The sequence below is a fragment of the Paramormyrops kingsleyae genome, chromosome 1, assembly GCF_048594095.1.
Source record: "Paramormyrops kingsleyae isolate MSU_618 chromosome 1, PKINGS_0.4, whole genome shotgun sequence".
NCBI lineage: Eukaryota > Metazoa > Chordata > Actinopteri > Osteoglossiformes > Mormyridae > Paramormyrops > Paramormyrops kingsleyae.
Window position 1 is genome coordinate 35,653,481 of NC_132797.1, and position 25,378 is coordinate 35,678,858.

The following is a 25,378-nucleotide window of genomic DNA, read 5'->3' on the forward strand; positions in this document are numbered from 1 at the left end:
TCAGAACTTGCATGTCTCAGCAAAACAGTCAACCACTATCTTAGTAAACCAAAGTGCACGATCCACGATATTCAAACCCGACGCGGCAGAAAGCCACACTCCTGCTCCCCCAGTGCTCCTCAACACTGAGACGCATCTGTGATTAATGACACTTGTTTCCTGCTATGCGTTGAGAAAAGGATGTGTAGATGATAACAAACTGCCCAAGCTTAAGAACCATCCATATTCATAGAGTTAATTAATATAGCCAATTTAATATTGCCGATGTCACAGAAGCAACAAGCAAACGTGGATTAATGCATCATCATAAAAGAAAACTGTATGGCAATACTTTACTAAGCTGGTAAATAGTGTCAGAGAAGCCACTTTGTCATATACCCTCCATACTTCTTAGGATAATGGTTTGGCAGGATGACAAACTAGGAGAGAGCCTTGTCCTCTCATGACAAAGGAAAATCCACCTGAACAGCCATCAATAGCTTTTATTTTCAACCATCACAAAAGAAACAGGACAAAATATGTCAGTGAAATTAGTCTGTTAGTCACTTACATACCATAAAACACCCAAGGGCAGTCTATTGCATGGACTCCACTGGAAACCAGTGGTGTCTATGCCCATAATGTGATAAGAAGTCCCTTTGACATGTTATACTGGCAGGAGAGGTAAACACAATGCTTACCACACATGCAGTTAATGCTCAGTAATAGCGGGATGAACCTTCGCATCTATGCAGGAGACAGCAATAAATGCTCAATCTGACTATACAAACCTATCCTCTAAAAATAACTATACATAACTGTGAAGAATAATCCTAGCAGTGGCTCAGTACCGTGCATTAGAAGCACCGCAGGAGCCCTTATCTGAAATTGCACGTACAGACCTCTTCAACCTTTCAACAGCATAAAGACCCATAGCTGATGGAGGAAAGTATTAGTGAAGAACTTGTGCAAGAGAAACAGCCTTCAGGACAGGCTCTTATGGTCATCTGTTAGACCTTGCATGAGTGTCTTGGAATCAGCTCTCCACAGAAATCAGAAACTTTAATCTTAGGCTTCCTATTTGACTATTTATGTCCACACCGAATCTAGGACATCAACAGCTGAATAAATTACACAGTTAATGGTAGGAGACATATGTGGACAGTGTGGAAAATAAGCAAGCTGGGTTAAATATATTCAGAATTTACTCAGCACGTCCTTCTCAGTCACCAGCTGTAGGAGGCATTCTGAGCATCATGGTAAGGATGATGATGCAGGCTGTGGTAGTTTATTGTACACTGGTACAAACTATGTACTTTGGAACAGTGGAAAGTGAACTCTGTCATTGTTACTCTCCACCTTTGAGTTGAGAAATTAAAAGTGGTTTAATCCATTTTTTCTCCTTTTACAAAAAGTATGCTTTATCTTCATTTCTAACCTCTTGCAGAGAGCAGTTCAAACCAGTGTCCAGATCTCTACCAGCATGTTGGCAACATGTCATCTGAGTTATGTGTAAGGGAAGCCGGCGATAAGCTCTGAACAGGGCATTTACTGAGGTTTTGATAGCTCTGCGCCATGTGACACCACTATGGGTTGCTGGCGTTTCAGCTATAGCCAATGTAGATGCCACGTCGCATATGGGCCGCTGTGCTGGAATATAAACCTGATCTGATCTTCTGCGATTTGAACCTGCATCGAGAGACCCTGGCAGTTGGCCTGACCGCAGCAGGCCAGGAACAAGACAGCTTCCAGACACCCCAGCAATGCAGGACAACCACATGAGACAAAGAATGACTTGTGTCTTCCCAGATGTTCCTGGTCGCAAGAAACTGTGGGCATGCCATGGTTTTGCACTCTCTTAATGAGGTTTTGAGGCCCTGAGTGGGGAAGGGTGATCAGCCCACCACCAGCGTGAAAACAGCTGCTGTGGAGTTCACCAAGGTCATCAGTCTCATACATCCAGCAGGAGCAATTAAATCCAAAAATTAGGAACATCAGTGTCACAGTTGAGTTATTAAAGGAAGTATTCAACTACCCTTTACAACACTGGCTATGCAGGAAGCTTGCTGCTGTGAGCCCGCGTTACATTTTTCATGTCGATGTGACTGGCTGCTCTATGGAAGTTACTGTAAAGCAGAACTCAGAACAAGACCTTTGGCCCTATGCAAAGCATGTTTCCTTACTAACTTATTTCATACTACCGCCTTAGCTTTTACACTGCAAATCTGATTGTTTTAGAACTGATCAAGAGCGAAGGCAGCAAACAAACCATTATCAGGCTTAATTATCAGGAGAAAAAAAAAACTCAATCGGCTATATGCCTGCATGTGGCTTGAGCCGTGCTTGTGGGTTTGCGGCACCACTTTCCTCCTTAAAGAGGCTGGCTGTGCAGTAGGGAAGCCGGAGAGGAATGGAAATCTGGGATTGCGTGCAGTGGCCCGACTGCAGGTGGTCTCTGCGGTAACAAGCAGCCTGAATTCCTGTGGGGTCACTTTCCAGCTGATTCAAAGGCACCAGCCGCTGGCTCTCCCTGACGCCGCCTACTCACCATCATTTACACGAATGCAGTGTCCTCTCTCATCGCACAGAGCCGCACTTCCTGAACGCTGGCCTTTGCAGTGACCGGATGCACGTCGACCCCACAAAGACATACCCGCCCTGGGGTAATAATATCAGGCCTGAGGTAAAAATGCCCGACAAACCAACCTTTCAGTGCAGCTTACTAGATCATTAATAACATAACTTAATGCTTTCAAAACCACCTGCTGCTATTTCTGTGGAAAAGCCTAATGAGCAAAATCTCATTAGACAGCGTGACCTCATCTGCCTGAGAAGAAATTAGCCCTGGCAGGTTCCTATTTGTATGGAAAAAAGTACCTGCTGGTGGACAAAATGGCAGTAATAATGAAAAATGTTTAATATTAGTTCTTTTCAAAAACAATGGAAACTTATTCCAATAATTTTCAATAATTATGCATCACATTATTTTAGAGGAAGCAGCAAGTTAAAATGATTACACTCTTTCACAAAATAATCAGGCCTTGGAGCAAAACCACCCCCATCCTAAACTCCTCACAAAAAGAATCTTTTATGGGTGTGAAAGGCACAGAGACTCGGTGACTTGACAAGATATTTGGTGTGAATCAGCCAGAAAAACTTTTTTCGGTTATGCATATGTGCATTATAAGGAAAGGAAGAAGAATATTATTTGCCCTCAAAGGGATTCTGACTCATTCTGGAGAATCAACACTTCATCACTATGTTCCAACTCCCATAATCCAGTTATAAAGTGTTGGGGTGACAACTAGACAAGAATGTTTAGTTAGATTTTCACAAGGACTTCTCTTTTATGTGTGGAAACAGCATAAAGTATATTGCCCAAACTGATTACTGGCAGATCCTCGAGAGCTGCTCTCATGCCTTGCTCGGAATTACTCTTCTTTATTATATGGCTCAGGGCTCTTCAAATCTGGCCCTCGATTCCAAATCCAGGCCTTGTTTTCAGTTCTTCCTTATAGTTAGTTAATTACTGATTCTGATTGGCTGGAGGTTTCACACCTGCTTCACAGGTGAAGGAAGGCTGGAAAATCAGCAGTGCTCGGACCTTGAGGACCGTGATCTGAATTGCCCTGATACAGCTAGTTATCCAGATGTAAATATTTGTAAATTGCTTTTTGAAATATGTATCAACAGAGATTTATAATAAAATATTACTATGATAGCTGGTAAACAGAGAGGGCCATGCTATCACTGGCTTTGAAGCAAGCCATAATTTATAGGAATAGCACCCTCTTAAGAGCCACGACTGCATTACCACCTGTTCAGTACCTCTGTCAACAATACACAGGCGCTGGCTAATCTATGCTCAAGTGCACAATGCTGTGACCAAAATGCACAAATGACAACAATCGTATCTTAATTGTTAAACTAACAATTATTAGTAGGCAAAATCAGGTTGTCTGATATAAAAAATATGAATTTTATTGGTTCCATGCATTGAAATTAACTTCTGATACCTGGAAGTTTTTCCACAGTATTTACAAAACTTTGATTAATGAGCCACAACGAGCCACATCCTTCTTTGAACATTTTGAAAAACAAACCTTTAGACAAGAGCAAGTTAAAATTTATATTTAATGTAAACAGTAATACAAAACATTTAATTGTGTAAAATTACATGCTTATTTAATATTAGACAGTATCAAAGTGGTCTTATCAAGCAACCCTACATCCAAGCGACAGGAATGATTAGAAAGGTGCTTGCAGGTAGATTCTAGTATGTTCTGAGTTGCTTTTATTCCTTCAGTTCCAGCACCACTGCAAATGGACCCTGGAGTGTATTTTCAGATCCCGGTGAGTATGGAGCAATACACATTAAACATACCAGTTATATATATACACGCGCACACAAACATACAACACACTCAACACGTATTTTGGCTGTTTGAAAAGATTGTAATAAAGGCACAGTTGCAGTAAAAAAAAATGTATATATATGTATGTATGTATATATGTATGTATGTATACACAGCTGAGGGGATTCTCAAAGTCCGCGGCCAGAGCGGCTGGCCCTGTGCTGTGGACCAGGTGACACAGCCAAAGTCCGCGGCCAGAGCGGCTGGCCCTGTGCTGTGGACCAGGTGACACAGGATTACATTCAGAGTATCGCTGCTGATGAGCAGCTGCGGCATCTTCCAGCCGCCCGTCCGTCCCTCACGCCCGCAGACCTTCCTCTCTCTGCTCTTCTGTGCACAGCAGGGTCCAGGCGTTAATCACAAAAGCTGAGCCCTTTAATCATCCCAGGTTAAGGTTCGCTGGTAATAATAATAATAATAATAATAATAATAACAATAATAATAATAATGATTAAAAACCATCAAACTTTAATTGTGCTGATTATTATCCATCTATCTGCTTTTCCAATCATTAAAAATGAGCAAGATTATTACTGACAGAAGTAGGTACCTAAATTCGCTTTTTTAGAGGAGCAGCAGGGCCAGCATAAGAGTGAGCACATGCACTGAGGGAGGGGGAGGCTTCGCCCGGCAGGTTGCTGTGCGAAGAGCAATGAAATTGGCCTTGACCATGCTAACTGTGTGAGCTGGCGGCCCGCACTGGCTAACTGCGGCCCGCACTGGCTAACTGCGGCCCGCACTGGCTAACTGCAGCCCAACTGGCCTGCCTGAACAAAACACAGACATCAAGACAGCAGCAAGCCCAGCTGCATGGCACTTCTGCTTGGCTCCCAAGGAAACTTTAAAGTGGAACGAGTCAAAACCAGTACCTAACCAGTACCATATATTTAGCTCCAATGATCAGTACTCTGATTTGCCTCTGCAATGCTATCATCAGGGAGCTTCTGCATGAGGCGGCAAATGGTGTAGAAAAAATAAAATAACCTTTATAAGGCAGGCATGATAGGAAAAAGGATTAAGAGACACTCTCAGCTTTCCCACAAACGGCTGAGGCTGGAATGGAGCAGGCAGTAAGGCAGAGAACACAGGCACCGCAGCACAGCGAACGAAGGATCGTACAAAGCAGCATGCGAGTGTGGAGCCTGCTGGCTGGCTGGGGGGAGATGGCTGGATCTCCTACACTGCTGCAGTCATGGGGTTCTTCTGCCTGGGGTCGCCGTGGCGCTCCTCCGCGTAGCCGAAGCGCTCCGGGCTGGTCGTGCGATAGCCGCCACGGTTCATGGTGTCATAGCGAGGCGACCGCAGCGGAAGGGTAGGGGAGGGCGGGACGTCATGCCGGAATGGGCCTCTCTGCTGGGGCGGGGGCGGGTAAAACTCCGGGTCAGCTTTCCTGGGGTCGGCCGTCCTGCGCTCTGGTGGGCGGGGGTACGGATCACGGGAGACGTAGCTGGGGTACCCAGGCTGCGGCCCGGGATAAATCGCAGGCTCCCTGTGGCCGGCTCTCAGCGGTAGAGGGTAATCGTGAGGGTCGGCCATCCCTCGCCTGTGGCAGAAAAAACAGAAAGTGTGTTCTCAGGACAAGGACAGTCATTTCCCACAGGAGTGCTTGTTATTCGCAGGAGACTAAGTGGGCGGTCTGGGGGCAAATGGGGGACCGGGGGCAAGGCACACAGGGACTTAGGCTGGGTGCACAACCAATTAATGAGCAGCTCAAAGCGGGCTATGCAGGCTGTTGTGGCACTGAGGAGCCTGTCACAGGCCTTCTACAGCACTACAGAGGCCTGACCAGTAACAAGATGGCTAATTTCCATCTCCATCCAAGTCTCTCTCTGCATGAGTGATTAGAACTAATTCCCCGGGTAATGCTAGCCGTGTTGAGGCATAAGTCAGCACGACTCGTGGCTCAACTCGGACCCGCCATGGATCGGGTGACTTACACCAGCTGCACAGCGGGTCCGCAGAGCCCCGAGGGGGGCCTGGCCCTTCCGCATAGCTCAGCTATTACACACGGAGGAGGGTGGCCTGAGCAGGTGGTGGCAGACATTACCTAGATTGGATCTTGGCACCCAAGCCACAGAACCCCCCTCCCAAAGTGACGCAGCGACAGAGAGGGAGCAGACAAGCACATTTTCAGAGACATATCTGTGTACGTGACTTGAGACTATGAGAACGTTTTTTGGCTACGTGACATATTCGTTACGGGTATCCACTAACTGTAAGACTCCCTCTGGAATTTTCGCACATGGACACGGTGTTTCTCCTACTGTGCAGCTGAAAAGTGAATATTTTAACCCCGCGCATGACACGACCCACCCACAGTGCTTCACAGGGAGTCTCCACTAGAGCCCAGGATTGAAAGACAGAGGCATCCCAAGCATCACCAGCACATGCTTAATCTCTTCTTGGACTTGGCCACCCATAAAGCAAAATATTCTGCCATCCAGTAGACGATTGGTCAAGGCCTTATGATGTCATGAAAGTCCCGGAACGTAGATATAAAGGGCATAGGTTAGAGTGAAGGACATACACAAGAGGATCCTGGAATTTTATCAGTGGAGCCCCTTGTGCCCAGAACACGCCCATGGTTGAGAAACACACTCAAGGCCACCCAAACTAACCAGTATGAAGAACAGGAAATGAATCACACTGCTTTAAAGTCTAGTTTAGTTTACCTAGCATGTAAATTAATTACAACACGACAAGGTCTGTTAACAATTACGAAATTCTCCTACTCATAAAACACATGGAGGCCAGCCTGCTCTGTCAGTGACACCTTAAGGGGAGAAGGCTGGCACAGCAGGTCGGGGGTTTGGAGAGTGTGGGTGGGCACAGGTCATACAGTGAAGACTGGCAGCTGTGGAGGATGCCAGCGTCACCCAGAACCCATCTATGATGTGCCGAATGGGCTTAGCATGAAACAAGCCCCAGCCACCCTAGAGGCGCAGTCACTTATTCATCCTTGTGGGGAAACTGGGATGTTTTTGCAAATGGCAACTTGCTCTCTCTGAGAAATCAGTCCCATATTGCAGGGTCATCCAGCACTCATGGGGCAACTGGATTAAGGGGCCAAGAGTGATAACTCCACTGACTACAGCATTTAAACCCACCTCCTTCCGGACATGGGAACAGATCCCAGACCTGTTGTACTCCCCCACATATGCAAAGACCTGGGACTTCATGCTCTAACTGAACACAACTAGTGTTAAATACTCTTAGAGAATGTTCAGTTACAGAATTATGCTCAGAAGGCTCTGCCATCCAGCTCAGGGGACCAGAGGAATTACATGTTGGGAGCCCCCCTACCTGTTCAATTTCTGATGAATGATACATAAAAAAATACCACTTCTCTAATACAGTTGTGTTATTACCATGACATACATCAAAATTAACCGTGTGAAGCATCATATTACTGTACCCTTGCAACTTGTGAAAGAGGCTGTAATGATTGTATGTAGCCATTCGTGTAGAATTCTAAATGAAAGGCTTAAAAACTATAACAATAAAAATCTAAAAAATAGTTCTCTATTGTTAGATTCCCAGACCTGACGTAACTATTAGAAAACCTTATCTTGTTACCTCTGCTTTCATTTCCTCTGGATGTAAACTTTGCCAACTGATCTTTACGGCTACAAAGGATACACTACTCCTGTTTTTAAATTGTAACTTCTTTTTGTTTATGAGACTAATATTATTTGAAATACAAAAACTGGCAGTGTTGTTGGAAGAAACCATGAGAGGGTCTTTCATCAGCCAGGGCCCTATGATGCAGTTTAGAAGTTATGAAACTTGAGGTAACTAAATTTCACTTCAGAAATTAGATTTCATTACCCCATCTACTTTTCTGTGTAATGAAATTACAGTGAAATAACACTTTATTTGGTGCAAAACTGTAGCCACAACAATGGAGCAATAAAGGTAAAGTGAGAAATAATGAAAACAAAGACAGTTCAAAAAAACAATGCCATCCATCAATACCGTGAGGCACAAGATGAAAACAAGACAGGAAGGAGATGACACGGGAGACTGAAATGAGTCACGTCATGAAAGGAAAAGTTCAGTGATACTATTTTACAGATGGCATCTAGATGTGTGATTTGAGCGTGTCCCAGAATAAAATCAGCTGTATCTCTGAAACAAACAAAACCATGGGATATATAGGTTAAACACAAAAGTCTTGATTTCAGTACTGCTGATTCAGTTGATATCTTCTAATGGGTCACATGTCTACCTTAAATGTCACATATATATGCTGCAGTAACCTCTACAGGTCTAAACGGCATAAGGCAAAACTTGGGTAACATCTTCAAAAGTTAGTGCATGAATGTTTATGTACTACCTATGAACAAGAACATTACTTTTCAATTTATGACTGTTGACAAAAACCTGGACCAGTCTAGATGTCTTCTAAGGCTTGACATGTAACACATAAAAGTGTAAAGAGGGTTTAAATCAAGCAACCCATTTTCAGCATTAAATGAGGACAACCGATGAACCGTTTGCATGTGAACTATGTGAAAATGGTGGTGGTCAATTGGAAATGATATCAAAGTAGACTAAAGGACTCACTCCTGATTATTATATTTGTTTGGTTTTTTGTGTCTTTTTTAAAAATGCATCCATAAAACTGAATACAGCTTAAAGAATGATAAGGTATAAAGCTGAATTAGGCACACACATACACTCAGAGATATAATCATAAAACATGCCTCAGTGTCTGTCTCTGGAGCGCAGGAGGAAACCTGAGTGAGACGGAAAACGTGCAAACTCCACACACACAGAGCAGAGGTTGGACTTAAACCCTCTGGAGATGTGAAGCAGCAGCATTACCCACCAAACCACTGCACTGCCCTTAAGGCCAATGCTCAAAGAAAATCAATACTATTGCTCAAACTGCCCACCATACCTGTTTGTTAAATCAGAAATAAAGAACAGAAATAAAGCTGCCGTTCTTGGACCCGATCCACTGTGTAGCTAGTAGCAGTTCCTCCTCCACTTTGTTCAACTTTGTTGAATAATTTTAGCTAAACTTCCAAGTCCTCAGAAGAAAAAGGGTCAAGCTGGTAGGAGAACTTGTATGCAACTAAAAACAAAGCATATACATGCAAACCTCACAGCAAATCACTCCATCTTCAGCTTCAACCATTTTATTTCTTGAAGCAACACCCAAAGTCCTATCACTAATACTATGACTAGTAAGAACAGCTAAACTACAACTAAACTAAGATTTGGGGCTGATAACTGGAGGCTGATGTCAGGCAGGCATCCACTCCCGTTTCTGCTTTGTACTTAAATTTAGGGTCACATTTCTAGTTCTCACTGCTGGCCAGGAAGTTACAGCTCAGAATTAAACAAGAACACTGAAGACACTGAATTAAACACCGAGGAATTTCAGCCACTATATAGTGAAAGTGATGAAGAAAACGACTTTCTTTCACCCAACCTGAGGCATAGTGGCCGGAATGTGCAGTTTAATCATTCCATTAGCACTGCAGTAAGGAAATGAGGGTCTGTCGAAATAGTGTGGAACCTTGTCTCAGCCTGATAATCCAATAAACTGCTGGAAAAGGTTATGGGGCGCTCTGATTGGATAACCTGCGGTGGAGCAATGCCGGCAACATCCCTCAGCTATATTTGAGTAATTGTTATAATGGGGCACATATGGAGAAGCCCTCCCGGCTCCCCGGCCCCCCGAACATGGATCGCCACGAGGACTCAGCCAGTCTTCCCAGATGCTGGGGGACCATCAGTCCCAAATGAGCCCCCTACTCAAACCCAGGGTGGAAACGATTACTGGGGGCACGGCACTTTGAGAAGGTGTGCACACGAGCAGGCCTCTTCATGGCATACTAATACAATGGAGCTGAAACGAGGCACTGAAGTCATTTGAAAGGAAATGGGTTTGAATGAGGACCCTGGGGGGTTTTATACAAAGTTCAGCTTTGAAAAATGTATTTCTCAGGAATACATTTGGTGCAGCCTCAGCACAAAGCAGTATTGATGCTGCAGGGTGAAGTGTCAAAAGCAGAGCCATGTTTTATTTTAGCAAGACATGAAAACAAGCTAAAGCAGGAAAGTGGGATAAATCACTGCTCACAAAGCAGTTATTTTGGGTTGGAGTAAATATGTATATTTCACAAGGTCTTGCTGTACTATCGCTACTCCTCACCCTTGCTGGATGCAGACCTCTCAGATACTGTCGTTTGCACATCTTCGAAAGAAACAGCTGGCAAAACCGCAGCTCTCTATTAACGTAACCACTGTTTTTTTTTTTTTAAACCTCTGGGGACCCCAGCTTGCTGCCATTACAATGCAGGGTGCATTTGGGGGCAGGGGGGGTGGGGCTTGTACATGGACAGAGGATCGTTCAGTGCAGAGAAACCAAGCAACTGCGCACGGCTCCGACTGCAAGGTCTGCGCAGATATCAATTTGCACCTCTCTGTCTGTGTCCTCATCTCTAGGGAGCAGATCAGGTAACTTCCCAAGGATGAGCGAAGGGACTCAGAGGGCAAACACTCCAGGGCTAATTATGAGCTTAAAATAGTACTAGCCAGCACAGTGAGTGTGAAGGGAGGACCTGCCCCCTGCTCTCGCTGCGGACATGCGGGGGGGGGGGGGGGGGGCGGGAGAACGTACCGGGGCAGGGAGGCATACTGACGCTCGACGTCCTCGTAGCGGGGAGCCAAGCGGCCGTCCGGACCTCTCGCTGGCATCTGTCAACAACAGCATGCAATGTGTCACAAGAAGTAGGGGAAACAGCATAAAACACATTTTTAAGAAGAGTTTTGTGGAAGCATTTCAGACTTTATTCTTGATACTGCAATTAACGTAGGTAAAAAACAGTACACAAACCAAAACAAGTGAAAAATAATGATAAAAGTGCAATCTGAGCGGAGTAACATGTCAGCACGAACAGAAAGCCAAATACATTTTACACATTACCCAGAATGAAATTTTACCAGGAGATCTTGACAAGTTCGAACATTAAGGGAAACAGGCATCTCTATCCCTGAGCTATAGCAGAGAAGGCATCATCAGTCATACTGAGTAATATCAGGCTCGCCCTTTATTCAAGCTACCCGCATTCATGTTCCCAGCTCTATAATAATGCCATCTTTAATGTTCAGCTATCAATCTGGATTTCTTAAATGAGGCTAGGAGGCCCTTAATCTATGAACCATCCAATGCATGTGATCTGTGAATGGGCCCCTATGCAGGATGCTGCTTGATGGCGCCACAATCTTGGAAATGGACTTGAAGTCTCTGGCCCGTTTGGTAAAGCTGTGTTTACTGGACAATAAACAGATTGTTACCGACCGTAAAAGCTGCACATTGAAGAAGCAGGACAGGAATAGCATGGATGTTTTTCGACTTTTGTCCTGACAAAGATTTTTAAGGATACAATGGGCTGCGAAGAAATACAAGGAAGTCCGATGAGGCTCAGAAAAGCTGGAAATAAAAGAGGGAATAACTACAACCAGCGCCATGGTCAATTAACTCAATCATCACAACCTGCCACTGGGAAGCCAGAAGACCTAGATAGATGACAGGACACTATGGAAAAAAATCAGTGACAGAAACACCTGGCGGAGTTGGCCAACGGTGTACACTGCAGTGATTCTGCAACACAGGAGCAAATACCAAAAGCTGCAAGCAATCAGTATGGTGAATAATTAGATAGAACAGCCCACAGAGACATTTTGTTGCTACAAGACAGGTCAGCTGTGAACAAAGGCAGAAAGACCAGTTCTGTTTCCGATCAGAGTAATTCGGTTTCTTCCAGGTCCACTCAAATGGATGTTTGCTCAACAGCGAGCTGTTCCAACTCTAGCAGCAAGCTTAGGAAACAAGAGCGCACCTCAGCCTGGATCAGAACATCAGCAGACTCCTTGTGCACCAGTCCCCGGTGAACATGCAGCACTGCTTCAGTGGCATATGGTAAGGTGCCTCCACATTGACTTGCCAGTTCCGGCCTTCGCTCTTTGCCCAGTCATGATGGAAAACATGGGCACTGTATTTAACTTCTCACTACAGTAATGCAGCCCTGAGGTGGGCGGGGGCTTTAAGTATACTAATGATATGGTCATGTTCTTTAATCAGAACTGATATACTGAGTATTCTGTGCTTGTCATGCCATATGCCTGACATGACGGCTAGCAATAAACACACTGCGAAGAAAGACATGAAAGCACTTCATCTTTGAGCTCAAGAGCAGATGAAATGAGTTTTAAAAGGGAGTTTGAAGTTCTAAGTGCTGATAAGAGTGTATCTTAACTACCGACAAGCCGACTGTGTAGAGCAGGAGAGACTGGGCTGGATGATGGGAGAAGTGTGAAGTGGCCTGGTCAGCTGGGCCCCCGTGGGGCTGAGTGACACACTCCAAGCAGAGCGATACCCAGCCCTGCGTTCATTAGCTCCATCTCGCCACGACAAGAGGAAAACAAATCTCTTCATCAGCACAGCAGCCTGAGAGTGTTTGTTTAAGCCAAGCTAATGCGCAGGGTCGGATATGGGACTTGTTAAATGTTAATAACTGATAAATGAGTTTATTCAGGGAGAACCTTTCTGCACTACTTAATTACAGCACAGGATCTAATCACCATCTTTTCATGTGTAGACTAGGAACATCCTTTTCCTCCCCTGAACCTTGCTTGTGAGATGTGATTGCACTGTTGCATGTGGTTTTATCATAGACTTTGCGGTAGACGTGTTCTAATAATGTGAGAAATTAAAGTTCAATCAAACCATGACAGGAACTAGCTTCAATAATTCATCAAGGATGCATTGTAGACATTCAACCAGAAAATACATATATATGTTTAACATCATTTCTATATCATATACTATGATTTTGTCAACTTGAAATGAATGCAATGGTGATAACACAAATTATTGATTTATGGGGCATTAAAATACCACAAAAACTCTGAAGGCATTATAGTGCTTCAACAAATCAAAAACATCACAGAAGCCCAGCAATCAATAGTAGTTTTTCTAGATGGACAGTGAGACCAAGCTGTAAATTATCCTTCTGATGAAAACTATGTCTAAACAAAATTTAGAGGTAACATTCAAAGCCAGGGAAACCGTATTTCATGTTTATTAGGTCTTATTTTGCTGCTGCTTGCAAGTTCCAAGACGACTGATTTCACTGCACATATTTATGCTCAGGATATAAACTGCGAGCTTAAACAAATGCCCCCCACACCTCTCAACATATGCTAACATTTCAGATATTTACAGTGGGTATAGGCTAATGGTGCTCGCCTGAATGGTGCTACTCAGGCTGCTATTACTATAGGTGTACTCTGTCTGTTACCTGATCCCAAATCCATGGAGTCGTGTTCTGGTTTAAATGTGAAGTTGGATTTGATCCACAAGCACAAATCTTGAAAAAATATACAGGCAATTTGACAAATTGGGAAAATGCTCACTGCCAACATTATGGCCAGGTGAGCAGGAACTCGAATGGCAGTGCAGGGTCCAAACTGAGACTGTCACTCTGATTCGGTGTCAGGTAGAACCCATGTCTCTGCCCATTCAGGCAATCCATGGAGCGGAAAAAAAAACCCTAACAAGACTCAGAGTGCTTTTCCGCTGGACACCACATAACCTCAGAGCGATTACGGCCCACCATGTGTGAATTCCATGCTGAGGGCTCCGCAAGACCCTTCTACTTAGAGAGGTGATTATCGAATCCTTCCATCTGCGTCCCACAGAATCAGGTCTTTGGCGGAGGTGGAAATCTGCTTTCCTGACTGAGGGAGAGAAGCCCCTCGCCCGGGCGGCAGCTTGCTGGTATCCTTATTTACAGGGAGTGTGATTGGAGGTCCCAACCCCACGCCAGCCCACTTCTCGAGAGCTAATGCTTAAAGAAAATCATTTCACGCCATAGTGAGCAAAGGAGAGGCATGAGTGGAGAGTAATTCAGCCACAAGAGACCAGCAGCCTGACTCCAGGAGAACATTCCCCTCCCATCCCATCCCATCCCCTTGAAGCGCAGGCCTGCATTTCCTACAGTGGAAGGAAGGGGCCGTCTACACCGGCCAGCATGATTTACAAGAATGGCATGAAAACGAACGAAGGAAAGAGATGACAGACATTCAATATACAGGGAGAGTGGAGGACAGGAGCTTTAATTGAGTGAAAGGCCAGCAGAAGAGGCCAATGTGGAGATTATCAGCAGATGGCAGGCCGGAAATATGCAGAGAATTCCTGGCAGTTAATATATAAAAATCTGCGCAGCACTGCCATGTACAAGACCTGGGCTCTTATTAATATCAGTGTTGATTAATGGCCAGCACAAATCCATCATACAGCAGGCTCGTAAAACATAGTAAGTCACATGTCGCCAAAGGGATTACAAAGAGCAGTTTAAAGTATGCTGTAGATGAAATAAAGGCATTAACATGCAGAGCCATCCGGTGCTTAAGAAACATACTGAATCTGCTGAAAATGGAACATCTAGACCAACATCCTGGATTTCTCCCCAGTACATACGACCAGCAACACTGGCCTGAAAAGGACCAAATGTGAGAATGTTGCAAAATGTCTCTATCAAAAGAGAATACGGATGCTGCACGGATTACAATGGGGTTACGTTCTGATAAACCTATTGTAAGGTGAAAATATCATAAGGCGAAAATTCATTTTAATACAGTACACCGAACTTAACGAACATCATAGCCTAGCCTACCTTACACATGCTTAGAACACTTACATTAGCCTACATTTGGGCAAAACCATTAACATAAAGCCTATTTTATCCATCGTAAAGTTGAAATACAGTAACACGGACCATTGTAACCCGAGGATCACCCGTAAGTGATTCTAGTTTGTCCATTTGGGTTTGATCAATGTAGACCATATTCTAAAAGAATATCTTGCAGGACAGAAAAGCTAAACACATATATACATAGCAGTTTCATGGTGTTCCTGATGACAGCCTGTGGTTTGCATTGTAGTGTCTTCCATGAGCTATTTGCCAGCAGGCAGCTGGATCCAGGCAGAGAACGAAGAACTAAGGAAGCGGCCTGGACATGGCAGCTCCAGTGACATCCATCTTACAGGCAGCCAAGACTGAGGAAGGAGATGCCGGCTGCGTCCGTCTTACCTACAATGTCGGCCCTGCACATGAGCTTACTGGAGCTGGCTAACATACAGATGGATAAATTAGATCTGCCACTGCAAACATGCAGAGACACACTCACGCCATTAAATGCCAGTGGTGTGGACTGATCTGCACTGCAGACTTTATTTCAATGTTTCATTCCTTCATTTTTGTATCAAAAACTGAGTAATTTAGGACTGTCACTGCAAACACACAGACCACGTTTGAAAAGTGAAGTATTTAAAAAAATATATATTTTAATCTGTGACTAGGAAAACAGCAGCACTGGAAGTAAAAATGTGGCATTCAATTTAACAGCACTTGAATGAAATATGCATTTTAAAAAGGTGAAAATGTGAAGATGCCCAAACCATCTGAGAGCCAAACTTACAATTTTAAAAAGTGAACTAAAATCGGCCTTGAGAGAGAGACATGGTGCTGTCAGATTTATGAATCAGATGGGTGGCTGAGGAACAGACAGCATCACATTGGCAGCTATAACTGCAGCAGAAAACAAAATACAGTGTGTCCGGCTCGAACCAACCACAGATACACAAAACCTTCCAGTGAGTGAAGTCCATCGCTAGACAGAGGGGGTCACATTTACTAGCCATAAATGAGAATCACTTGACTTGTATCCCGCCGACACTTCCACAGGCTTTTTGCAAGCTTTTCCTCACCCCTATCCGTGACGTGTGGCTCTGATTGGACTTCATGCAGAACCCGAGAGAAAAGGAACACCTGGTCCTACAAAGCAGGGCTGCGCTAACACAAAGAGCCCACTACAGAATCCCAAAGCCCGAGGCCTGTTCAACAGCCTCAGCAGCAGAATTCCATGGATTCAGAGTGCAATGGCATCGCAGCTGTCCTTTTCACACATTTTGCATTCCAGCAGATATGAGCTCTTTTCCTACGATTCCCCCCTCCCCTGTCCTGTGACACAGAAGATATAATAATGCCGAGATCTGCCGGAGCAGGTTCTGACCTCAAGCATCGCAGACTGCTCTGGTGAGACAAAGCCAAGTGCATGCACCCAAGCCTCCGTCTCCCAGTTCCTCTTTCGCTGTGTAATTGCTCCCATTCTTGAGTGCGATCCATCTCCAATGCTAATTAGCGGCGGGCTGTAACAAAGCTCCACCAACTGGCTCCGAACACGACTCCCGCTGGCAGCTGCCAGGACGGCCAAAAGACGCTTGGCAAGCGCTGATGAGATTCCTCTGATAGCTTTAATTTTTTATAATTTCCTTTAATGAAGTTCCATTGATTTTGACTGGGCACAGAGCACAGTGAGCGGAACCACAGGCGACGACAGGCGTCCTTACTGCAGGCTGTGCTCAGTGCTCCGGGGTGTGAAGAGGCTGGGCCACTAAATTCAACTCTCAGCAGTACCAAAGATTAAGGTGTAATGGCACTTTCCCAAAAGCACACTCCATTCAGGGGAGACAATGGAGCACTGCGAAGAAGCAGCTCGCTTATGCAATTATGCCTATTTTTGATCTAACATTGCATACATTCGCATTTTCATTATGTAAAAACTAAGGATGCTTTCAAAGCTGTCTAAGCTTAGAGACATGGAATTTTGAATTTTAATTAGATCAAATCTGACATCTTTATCAAAGTGAACTGGAAAGCCAAAAGTTTATATTATTATAGAGATAAAAACAGCCCAGTTAATCCACAAAATGTCAAATACTCTCACAACAAAACAAAACTAATTAGTAGGGATAATCAGAGATGCCATATGCAGTTCCCAGTTTTTGTGCAAATCAACAACACTGAAGGTCAAAGTATAAAAAAGCCACTTTCATTTGCTTTAGCTCCTGCACAAATAAATGTATCTAATACCTCTGCATAACTACACTTTAAACACTTGCAAATTGGCAGCCTTTTCCTGACACAGTTTTTAAATGTTATCTCTAAACTGGTTTTAAACTCCCAACCCCAAAGAGGGGGGTGGACTAAGTGACCTGTTCCTTTGAGTCACCTTTCATGTGCTTAAGTTCTTAAGCTAAAACTCTATAAATTCTATGATAAATAAATAAAATGTAATTCTGGCCAATGCTGCTCTCTGAAAGCTGGGGATGTCCTATACTTCCCAGGAATTCAGTGTCCTTTGTTCCTATAATCCTTAGGAGGAAATTTTAAGAGGAGGAAATTTGGGATGAAAGAGCCTATCTGAGTAGCCGTGGCTTAAACCCCCCCACCCCCACCCCCCCTCACTAGGGCTCTTTATCAACTTCCCAGCTTGATGACGTTCAAGGACGACTTGCAGGCTTGGGAAAAAAAAAAAAAAAGAGAAGAGGGGTGTTTAAAGCACCGGCATTCCAGACCTGACAGGTTGGTGAAATTAATCTCACACCTCTGCGATCCTTCCAACATGTTCAACGCCCTAAAGGTCTCTAAAGATTGTCATTACGATGCTGGTGTCCTTGTTTGTTTCTCGACCTGTTACGAGCCTTTTCATGTCCCCATTTGTAGGTTGATGCAAAGGTTCTGTAGTGTTTCGTATAATAAAAACAATCCCTTTGCTCAATGGACACTTTCTCAGAGGAAAACAAAAGGGAAGACCAACTTTGGATTTCTTCAATTTCTTGGAGGACTGGCGATCTTTAGGGGAGTAAGTGGCTTTCTCTGCCTTGTTAGGCTTAGCCAGCACAATTCGCTGGCACACACTGCGCTCTCTCAGGGAGAGTGGGGAGCAGCTGGCTGGCCTGACAGGTCGAGATGGAGGTGTAATGGGGTGGAAGGTGGTTTTTCACCCCACACAGAGATGATTGCCAGGAAGCACTCACCTACAACCAAAAACCACCTTCCCTCCTCACGCCCCCTTTCCCCCTCAATTTTGAGAGTCCAGATGCTTTTAGGTGTTCCCTAAAGGTTGATGGGCAGCCTTCTGTGCGGGGCAGGTGAAAGCCGTCCCTGACACAGTGCTCCAGTCATACTCCATGACGAATAACGCCATCCAGTTTACATAGAGACAGGATCGGAACCACAAGATGCTCAGCATCCTCACGCGTCATGTCTTTCTTAATCTCAACATACATGTCTCTCACACCACGCAGACCATTCACGAGAGCCCTGTTGGGTGAAGAGGCCAGCATTCAGTCATGACAGGAAGTGAACACTCCAATTCCAACTAGGAGCAATGCGTGTTGTTCTAAAGTTAAGGACATAATCCAACTGGGAGATATTTCAGTACTGCAGTGTTACCATGTCACCTCAGAACTTTCACAATGGCACAGAGTACTTTCTTACCATTTCTCATCTTACCAGTCATAAATCATGTCATACATAATGAACACTAGAATTAAAGCAGGATGCAGAGTTTTGGGATATCTGTACAGAAACAAAGGAATTCCCCCATGCTCCATGAGAATGGGGGGGGGGGGGGGACTTCCTGCCCCATGCTCCCTGTCTGGCATTAGCCCTTTCATGTCCCAGGACAGCATGTGCCTCTAATTTACAAATTTCCAGCCACCAGTCTTAGTCTTGAGCACTCTGGGCTCTTTATCTGCTGGGGACAGAGATGCATGTGAATATACGAAGACCTTCTCCTTTCCGCGACGCCCCTTGTCCTGCGGTGATGCCCGGTTTTAGATTTCGGTGTATACCTCTGTGGATTCTGCTTCTCCATACAGTCAGGATCCTAGAGAATGTTAACTTCCAACGACGCAGAGGGGTGACCTGCAGTCTGTACTGAGGTATGACTAAAACACAGAAGGCAAAGGCAATGGGTGCAGTCTGGGTTTGGGGCCACATACACCCATGCGTGCCCCCCCCCCCTCTTCTGACCAGGTACAGGGTCTCGGCATTCAGGAATTTTAGTCCTCTCTTTAACAAACTACATCAATCATGACACCCCAAGTCATTATTTTTTTTGATGGATTGTCTTTTTGGGCTAAATCCAGAACGATACAATGTATCCATTGTAAATGATAGTCCATGAGGCCTCTGGCTGAATGTCCAGCCCTTGCAGCAGAGTGAATAAGAGCTGAGCAGGGTAAAGGGGCTCTGCTCTGATCCCTGGCTGAAACGGGCTGTAATGACCACATCTTCACCTCATGAAGGAAGAGAGGCGCATTCAGACATTCTGTGGTGTCTAGTAACATACTGAATGTTTATCCCATATTTCTGCTTCCGTTTGTTTTTTTTTTCCTTTAAAGTTTGCCTTAAGGCGAATGAACTAAAAGCAGAAGAACACACACAGCAATAGTTGGATCATAATGTTGTTTTCCTGCTTCCCTGTTATCTCTATAACCAGTCCTACGGCACAAGCAGAACAGCAACACCATGGTCCAGTCAAAACCGATACTGTCAAGATATTGGCACAAACTTCACCTTTCCTGCAACCTCATTATTTGTGCAAACAGGTCTGTACTATAGGAGGAAGAACACAAATGTTTTCAAAATGATACAAGGCAGCCGATTCCACTGCAAAAACAATTCCGGTTAAAGTCCAGAAAGATATGATTTATGTTTTGTGATATTTGTTGTTGTACATGACTATGCGCCCTTTCTGAAGAATAAGGAAAACCGACTGATGACTTGTGACCTTAAAGAATGAAGAAAAAAGGCAAATGAGAAACTGCCAGCCCTGGGAAAAAAAACACTATTTATTTAGCTGGGGTATTCAAACTAAAACTATAAACTGATTTCATCCAACTGCCCTTGCACACAATACTCATGTGACTATTCTAGATATGGCTACTGCCCAGAATACTTGGCAAGGAATATGAATATGTGCTGTGTCCAAAACTCAGACCAGACAATTGTCATTGACCCTGAGTAGGGACAAATGTTTCATTAAATCCCTTTGCATGATTTTTCACCTTAAAAACATACCACAAAGCAAGAATATTTCTAAAAGATATCAGAACATCACACTAAGCAAGTATCAAATTATAAACATATTTGTATTTGGCTCAAAAACTGCTTAGGGCAAAACTCAGAGTGATAAAGCAGCTAATAAAACAGCTAAATCTAACCCATTTTTTTCAGCACAAATCCTTCTTTTCTCAGGCAAAAACTGATATTTTTTTCTTGCATTACAAAATCCTGGCGACATGCCTGATTATTTTGTTTATGACGATGACTGTGTTCAGTCATATTAGCAGTGCACTAATTTTGGTGGATAATCCAATTCATTTCAATATGTTCCGAGACAAAATGAAATGCTGTGAGTTGCTGGTTGGCTCATCCTTTTATATACATATATATTGGGTAACATCTCACTGCTACACTATACAAGCCCCGACATGCCAGCCCATTCCTCACCACAGACCGCGCCAGGTCCCAAGATGGCTATGCGGCATAGGGGACTGAAGTGTTCGGCAGTCAGATATGATGCAAGAGCACATTTGGAGCATGGGCCTTAGTGGTAATGCACTTACCAGCACAGGGGAACAGTGCTTCAGTCAGACGCTGAGGTCAGACCCTGGCTGTGATTCAATTAAAACCTGTAATTATCACTGAATGCATGCTTCTTGGTGCTCCTCCCTTCTCCTCCAGACAGTTATCTGACTGACTTAGCCTCCACCTGACCCTTTCTGCCTGCAGCTTGGACTGCTGGGGAGGTCGTCCTCCTGATCCTCTGGGATGTCATACCAGCCCATTACCTCCTACAAGCAGCTGCCCTCCAAACTCTTCATATGCTGCTTCAGAGTAACCATCAAACCATCTGAATTCAATGCATTGCAGACAAGAATCCAAAGGCTTTTGCCGCTGGACCATATGGGTCTTTCTAATTGCATCAACCAAGTCTCAAGTGGCTGCCTTCTGCGTACTAAAACTCAACCCCCTCTTTGAGAGACGAGCTGTGTGGTCGAACTGGCCATTCTCACTATTCGTTTCATCTGAAGCTTTATGACCCCTTCCTGAGATCAGGATACTGAATTCAGATGCGAGAGTCAGAGAAACTCTCCTTCCTGTGTGCTGCGGCACACTTGCTAACTCCTCTTATGCTAATGTGCTTCTAATAGGCTTATCTCGAAGGTTTCCACCTCCTCATTTGGCATTGCCCCCCTGCCCAGCTCTTCAACTCACAGAACTCTCTCACTGCGTAACGTCTATGGGGTTCCAGTTGGACATCTGCTGTCTGGGGATTACCGACACATCAGGGTGACATCCATAGCACAGATTAATTCATATAGCCATCCATGCCATGAAGTAAGGTAGCCATATGTTGCAGCGTGTTTTTCTACAGTCGACCTGTGTCCGACTGGCATCATTTGGCAAACTCTACCTCCATCAAAGCTGTCTGCACACCAAGTTTCCACACATTACATTATAAAGCGGATCACAGACGCTAAGGAACTGCAGCTACTGAGGTTTTAACATGACTGCTGAACACATCCTGCAAACATCATAGATAAGAAAACAGTCAGGGAAAAAAAAACTAATAAGGAAAGAATAAAAGGAAAAAGAAATCCAGCAATGACAGTACAATGGGGAATGTGTCATTATTGTCAAAAGTCTCTCCCAGCAAGTACCGATGGCTGCCGCAAATAAACCCAACATGAAACCTTTTAAAATCCATGTTTTCGTCATTCCAGTAATTCAGTCATTCTACATTTCTGATCAAAGGGACAATGGAGCTGCAAACTGTGTCACTATTACAAACTGTGTCATCTTCCTACATTAAACAGGAATTACAACCCACGTCAGAAGTACTGAAAATAGTTTATTTCTGGCACAGGCAGACTTGTGTTTTCTTGACACCATTAATCCATTCTCTATTTGACAGGTACTAGTATAAAAAAAAGCAGAACCCAGCTACTGTGTGGCTTTCAATTAATATAAACATGTGAATGCAATCCTCGTCATTAGAGCGAGCAATTACACATTCACCAGAAACTCACACTTAAAGCCTCAGTCTGAAAAAGACGAGGGTCATTTCATGACAATGTAAAGATTACTTGGTGATCATCATTGGGCACAACCTGAATCAGCTCTGGCCTGCAGGGCCCAGACACATTCCAGCCCAGTGAGCTGTGAGTCCTTTGGGCCATGTGACAGGAGGTCATGGCCACACTCATATCAACACGGTAACTACTGACACTTACAGCCCCCCTAAGTTTTTGGGATCTCAAGGACTGGGAGATAAGTGCGAAGAAGATAAACACAAAAATATCCATCTCCATGATTCATGGACCCTGATTACTAAATTAATCTCTTTTTTTTTTTGCTTTCCAGAGACGTCTACTAGATGATTTACTCATGTTTCAAAAGCCCCTGTAGGAGTTTAGATTAAAACGCCATTTGCACGATCCATTTGCAAAATCATCAGGGAGCGAAGACCACGCAAGGCTGACTGCCAGGTCATCTAGTGCATATGCTAAACATTTGCTTCTCTAACTTCTTCATTATGACAGCACAGTTGCATGAACCATGCCTGCCTGTCTACTACTTAAAGTAATTAATATTCTTCCCGATATCCCAGGTTCTTCTCCTCCCAGACATGCAATAAGGGGATGCCAGTGATTTCACATTTTCTTTCTCATTTATATGATTTGTTGGCCTCTCGTTTATTAGAGAGAAGTTGAAACAGACAAGCTCGGCAGAAAAACAAACATGGCGCTTCCGATGGGCGCCTCCTCTGCTCGGACAGGTTGCCCCGCAGCCTGGAAGGGAACCTCGTGGACCCGTGCCGACTCACGCGCACTTCCGCTGCGATGGTGTTTAGACTGCTGGACATTTACAGACGATCACAGGACCACGTTTCTCCACTCAGCAGTGTACTCCACCCTGGCTGCAGGTACATATGGCTGGTGCTACAATGGAGCAGTGCGCTGATTACCAGAGTGGACTCCAAGTCCAGAAGCATATGGTTTACACCATTACCCTACATTATACTGCAGGCTTAAGAAATAACATGGACACAAGTGATGAGTAACAGCTGGACACTGGTCTGTTTCTCAGGCTCATGCCACAGGTGCTGCTTCAGCCAGCAGGGTAGCAGGGAGTCTCTGTGGCTTCTCCTGGTCCTCACAGCCCTCAGCTAGTCATGCCGAGGTCATTCCTGCACTTCCTCACAGGCTGGAAAATTGGACAGCAGGTTTGTGACGGGATGCCACCCGCAAGCCGCTCCAGCAGACACAGGACGTCCATTGTTCTACTCCCAACGTTAACTACCTAAGCCCCAGAGACATACTGTGAGTAAACAGCTGAGTCTTACTCACATGAGGAAGGAGAAGCACGACAAGCTATTCTTCCTGCCAGCGAGACAACAATGCACTTCCCACTCATGTTCCTGCACTCACGGTTTATCAACGCTCTTGCCTTTACTCTGGTCATGAGCAAGTAGCAGGGAGTGTCCAGCAAAAGCTGGCCATGTGAGGACCTCCTCAAACACAAACACTGCATTAGTTGCTCAGCTTGAATGGTAGGACCAAGAAAAACCAGCAGCCACCCACAAATGTTGCTCAGTACGGAGGACATACGGAAGTGAACGCTGCATCCTTCCATTCCCCAATCGGAAAACCGGGCAGAGAAGAGGCCTACTAAGCCTCCTTAACACTGAACGCATTTGTTTAAAAATTCTGTTTCCAATTCTGCTTAAAATTAAAAAATATTCTAATCTTTGGCCCTTAATGAATGAAGAGCTGTGCAGATCTCAAAAAACCAAAAACACCTCACTGATCCTTATCCTCAAGGTCCATCTTAATATGAACCAACTTCCTTCGTTTGCTTAGCAGCAGAGAAAGTGTTGCCATCAGCATTGCCCCTTTTCCACAAGCATACCGAGATAGAAACCAGGGACAGTATCCAGATCCCAGGAATTTTGTCCACTGTAAAGGCCAAAAACGGAACAAACCATTAACTTGCTGCCCTCCTTCCATAACATTTTAATATTGAGGTTCAGTTGCTAATTTTGTACTCCATGACTGTTTAAAGCATTACCATCATTTAGTCTTTAGAGAGACTCTTAAAAGAATGTGTCATCAAATGGTATTTTTTAGGCATCCTCATTGGAAAAACCATTTTGTAAAAATACTATAACTTTAATAATGGAGTATGCCAGAGGGGAAAATCTGAGTGTTTTTCTGGAATATGTCACATGGACCACAGAGAGAAAAAATTGATTCATGTTTGCGGTTTGAAACAGTATGTGTTTACAATTGTTAATTTGAAATCCAAAGCTTCTCTGGTTGAGGTAATCCTCTGGAATGGGATAGTTACTTTTTGTTTAGCTAATAGTTCTGATTAATCTACCTGGTGTTTGTGCAATAAATGATGTAAACAGTACTTATTGCAGATTTTATCCGATTGCATTTAGATACTATGCCCTTGAGATTAGACTGCCAGTGCAAAAGCAACTTAACTTTTTAACACATGAAAGAAGACCAATGACTGGATCAAACTTCCTCTAAACAGTTAAATTACTGAATTATATTTTGATTTGACTGACTGTGTTGTTACCTGCTGTATATTTTGATAGTTGTTAGCCATTAACAGAGAGAATTCACACCCAGAACTTCTGGATGTAAAATTTATATCAGAGGTAAATCAAAAGAGCAAAGGGCAAAGAATGGACACTACACTCTAAGTAAACCAAATGTCTTATTATTAATAGTTACACTCAAGACAAAGCATTGCACATTTTGCATTTGTGATTGGGCTCTTTAACATTATCACTTTCATATTATGGCATGACCTACAACCAAGGCCTCAAAAATTTGGTCTCAGTTTGTTGTGGAAAAGAATGTAGCCAATAAACAAGGTCCATGTCATGTTTCAACCGCTTTTTTGGCAGAGTACGCTAGTGGAAAAAACACTTAGAGGTCCACATAACCAAGGGTGGACAGCCCGGTGCCTGAAATTCTGTAAACACTAGAAGGCTTTAATGACTTTAGGTATGTAGAAATGGCACCAGTCCTT

The 25,378-nt window shown here is 44.1% G+C and overlaps 1 protein-coding gene across 4 annotated transcripts in view; it reads right to left on the minus strand.

The window, feature by feature from the left end:
• Window positions 1-4,094: 4,094 nt before the first annotated feature.
• The window catches only part of pard3bb (par-3 family cell polarity regulator beta b), a 162,984-nt gene continuing 141,700 nt past the window's right edge, over window positions 4,095-25,378 (minus strand). For all 4 annotated transcript variants that reach the window (XM_023805839.2, XM_023805840.2, XM_023805841.2 and 1 more), the window contains 2 exons: window positions 11,029-11,105; window positions 4,095-5,937 (listed from right to left, as the gene is read on the minus strand). In XM_023805839.2, the coding sequence (XP_023661607.1) occupies window positions 5,571-5,937; window positions 11,029-11,105 (444 nt within the window). In that variant the 3' untranslated portion in view covers window positions 4,095-5,570. The remainder of the gene's footprint in view (window positions 5,938-11,028; window positions 11,106-25,378) is intronic.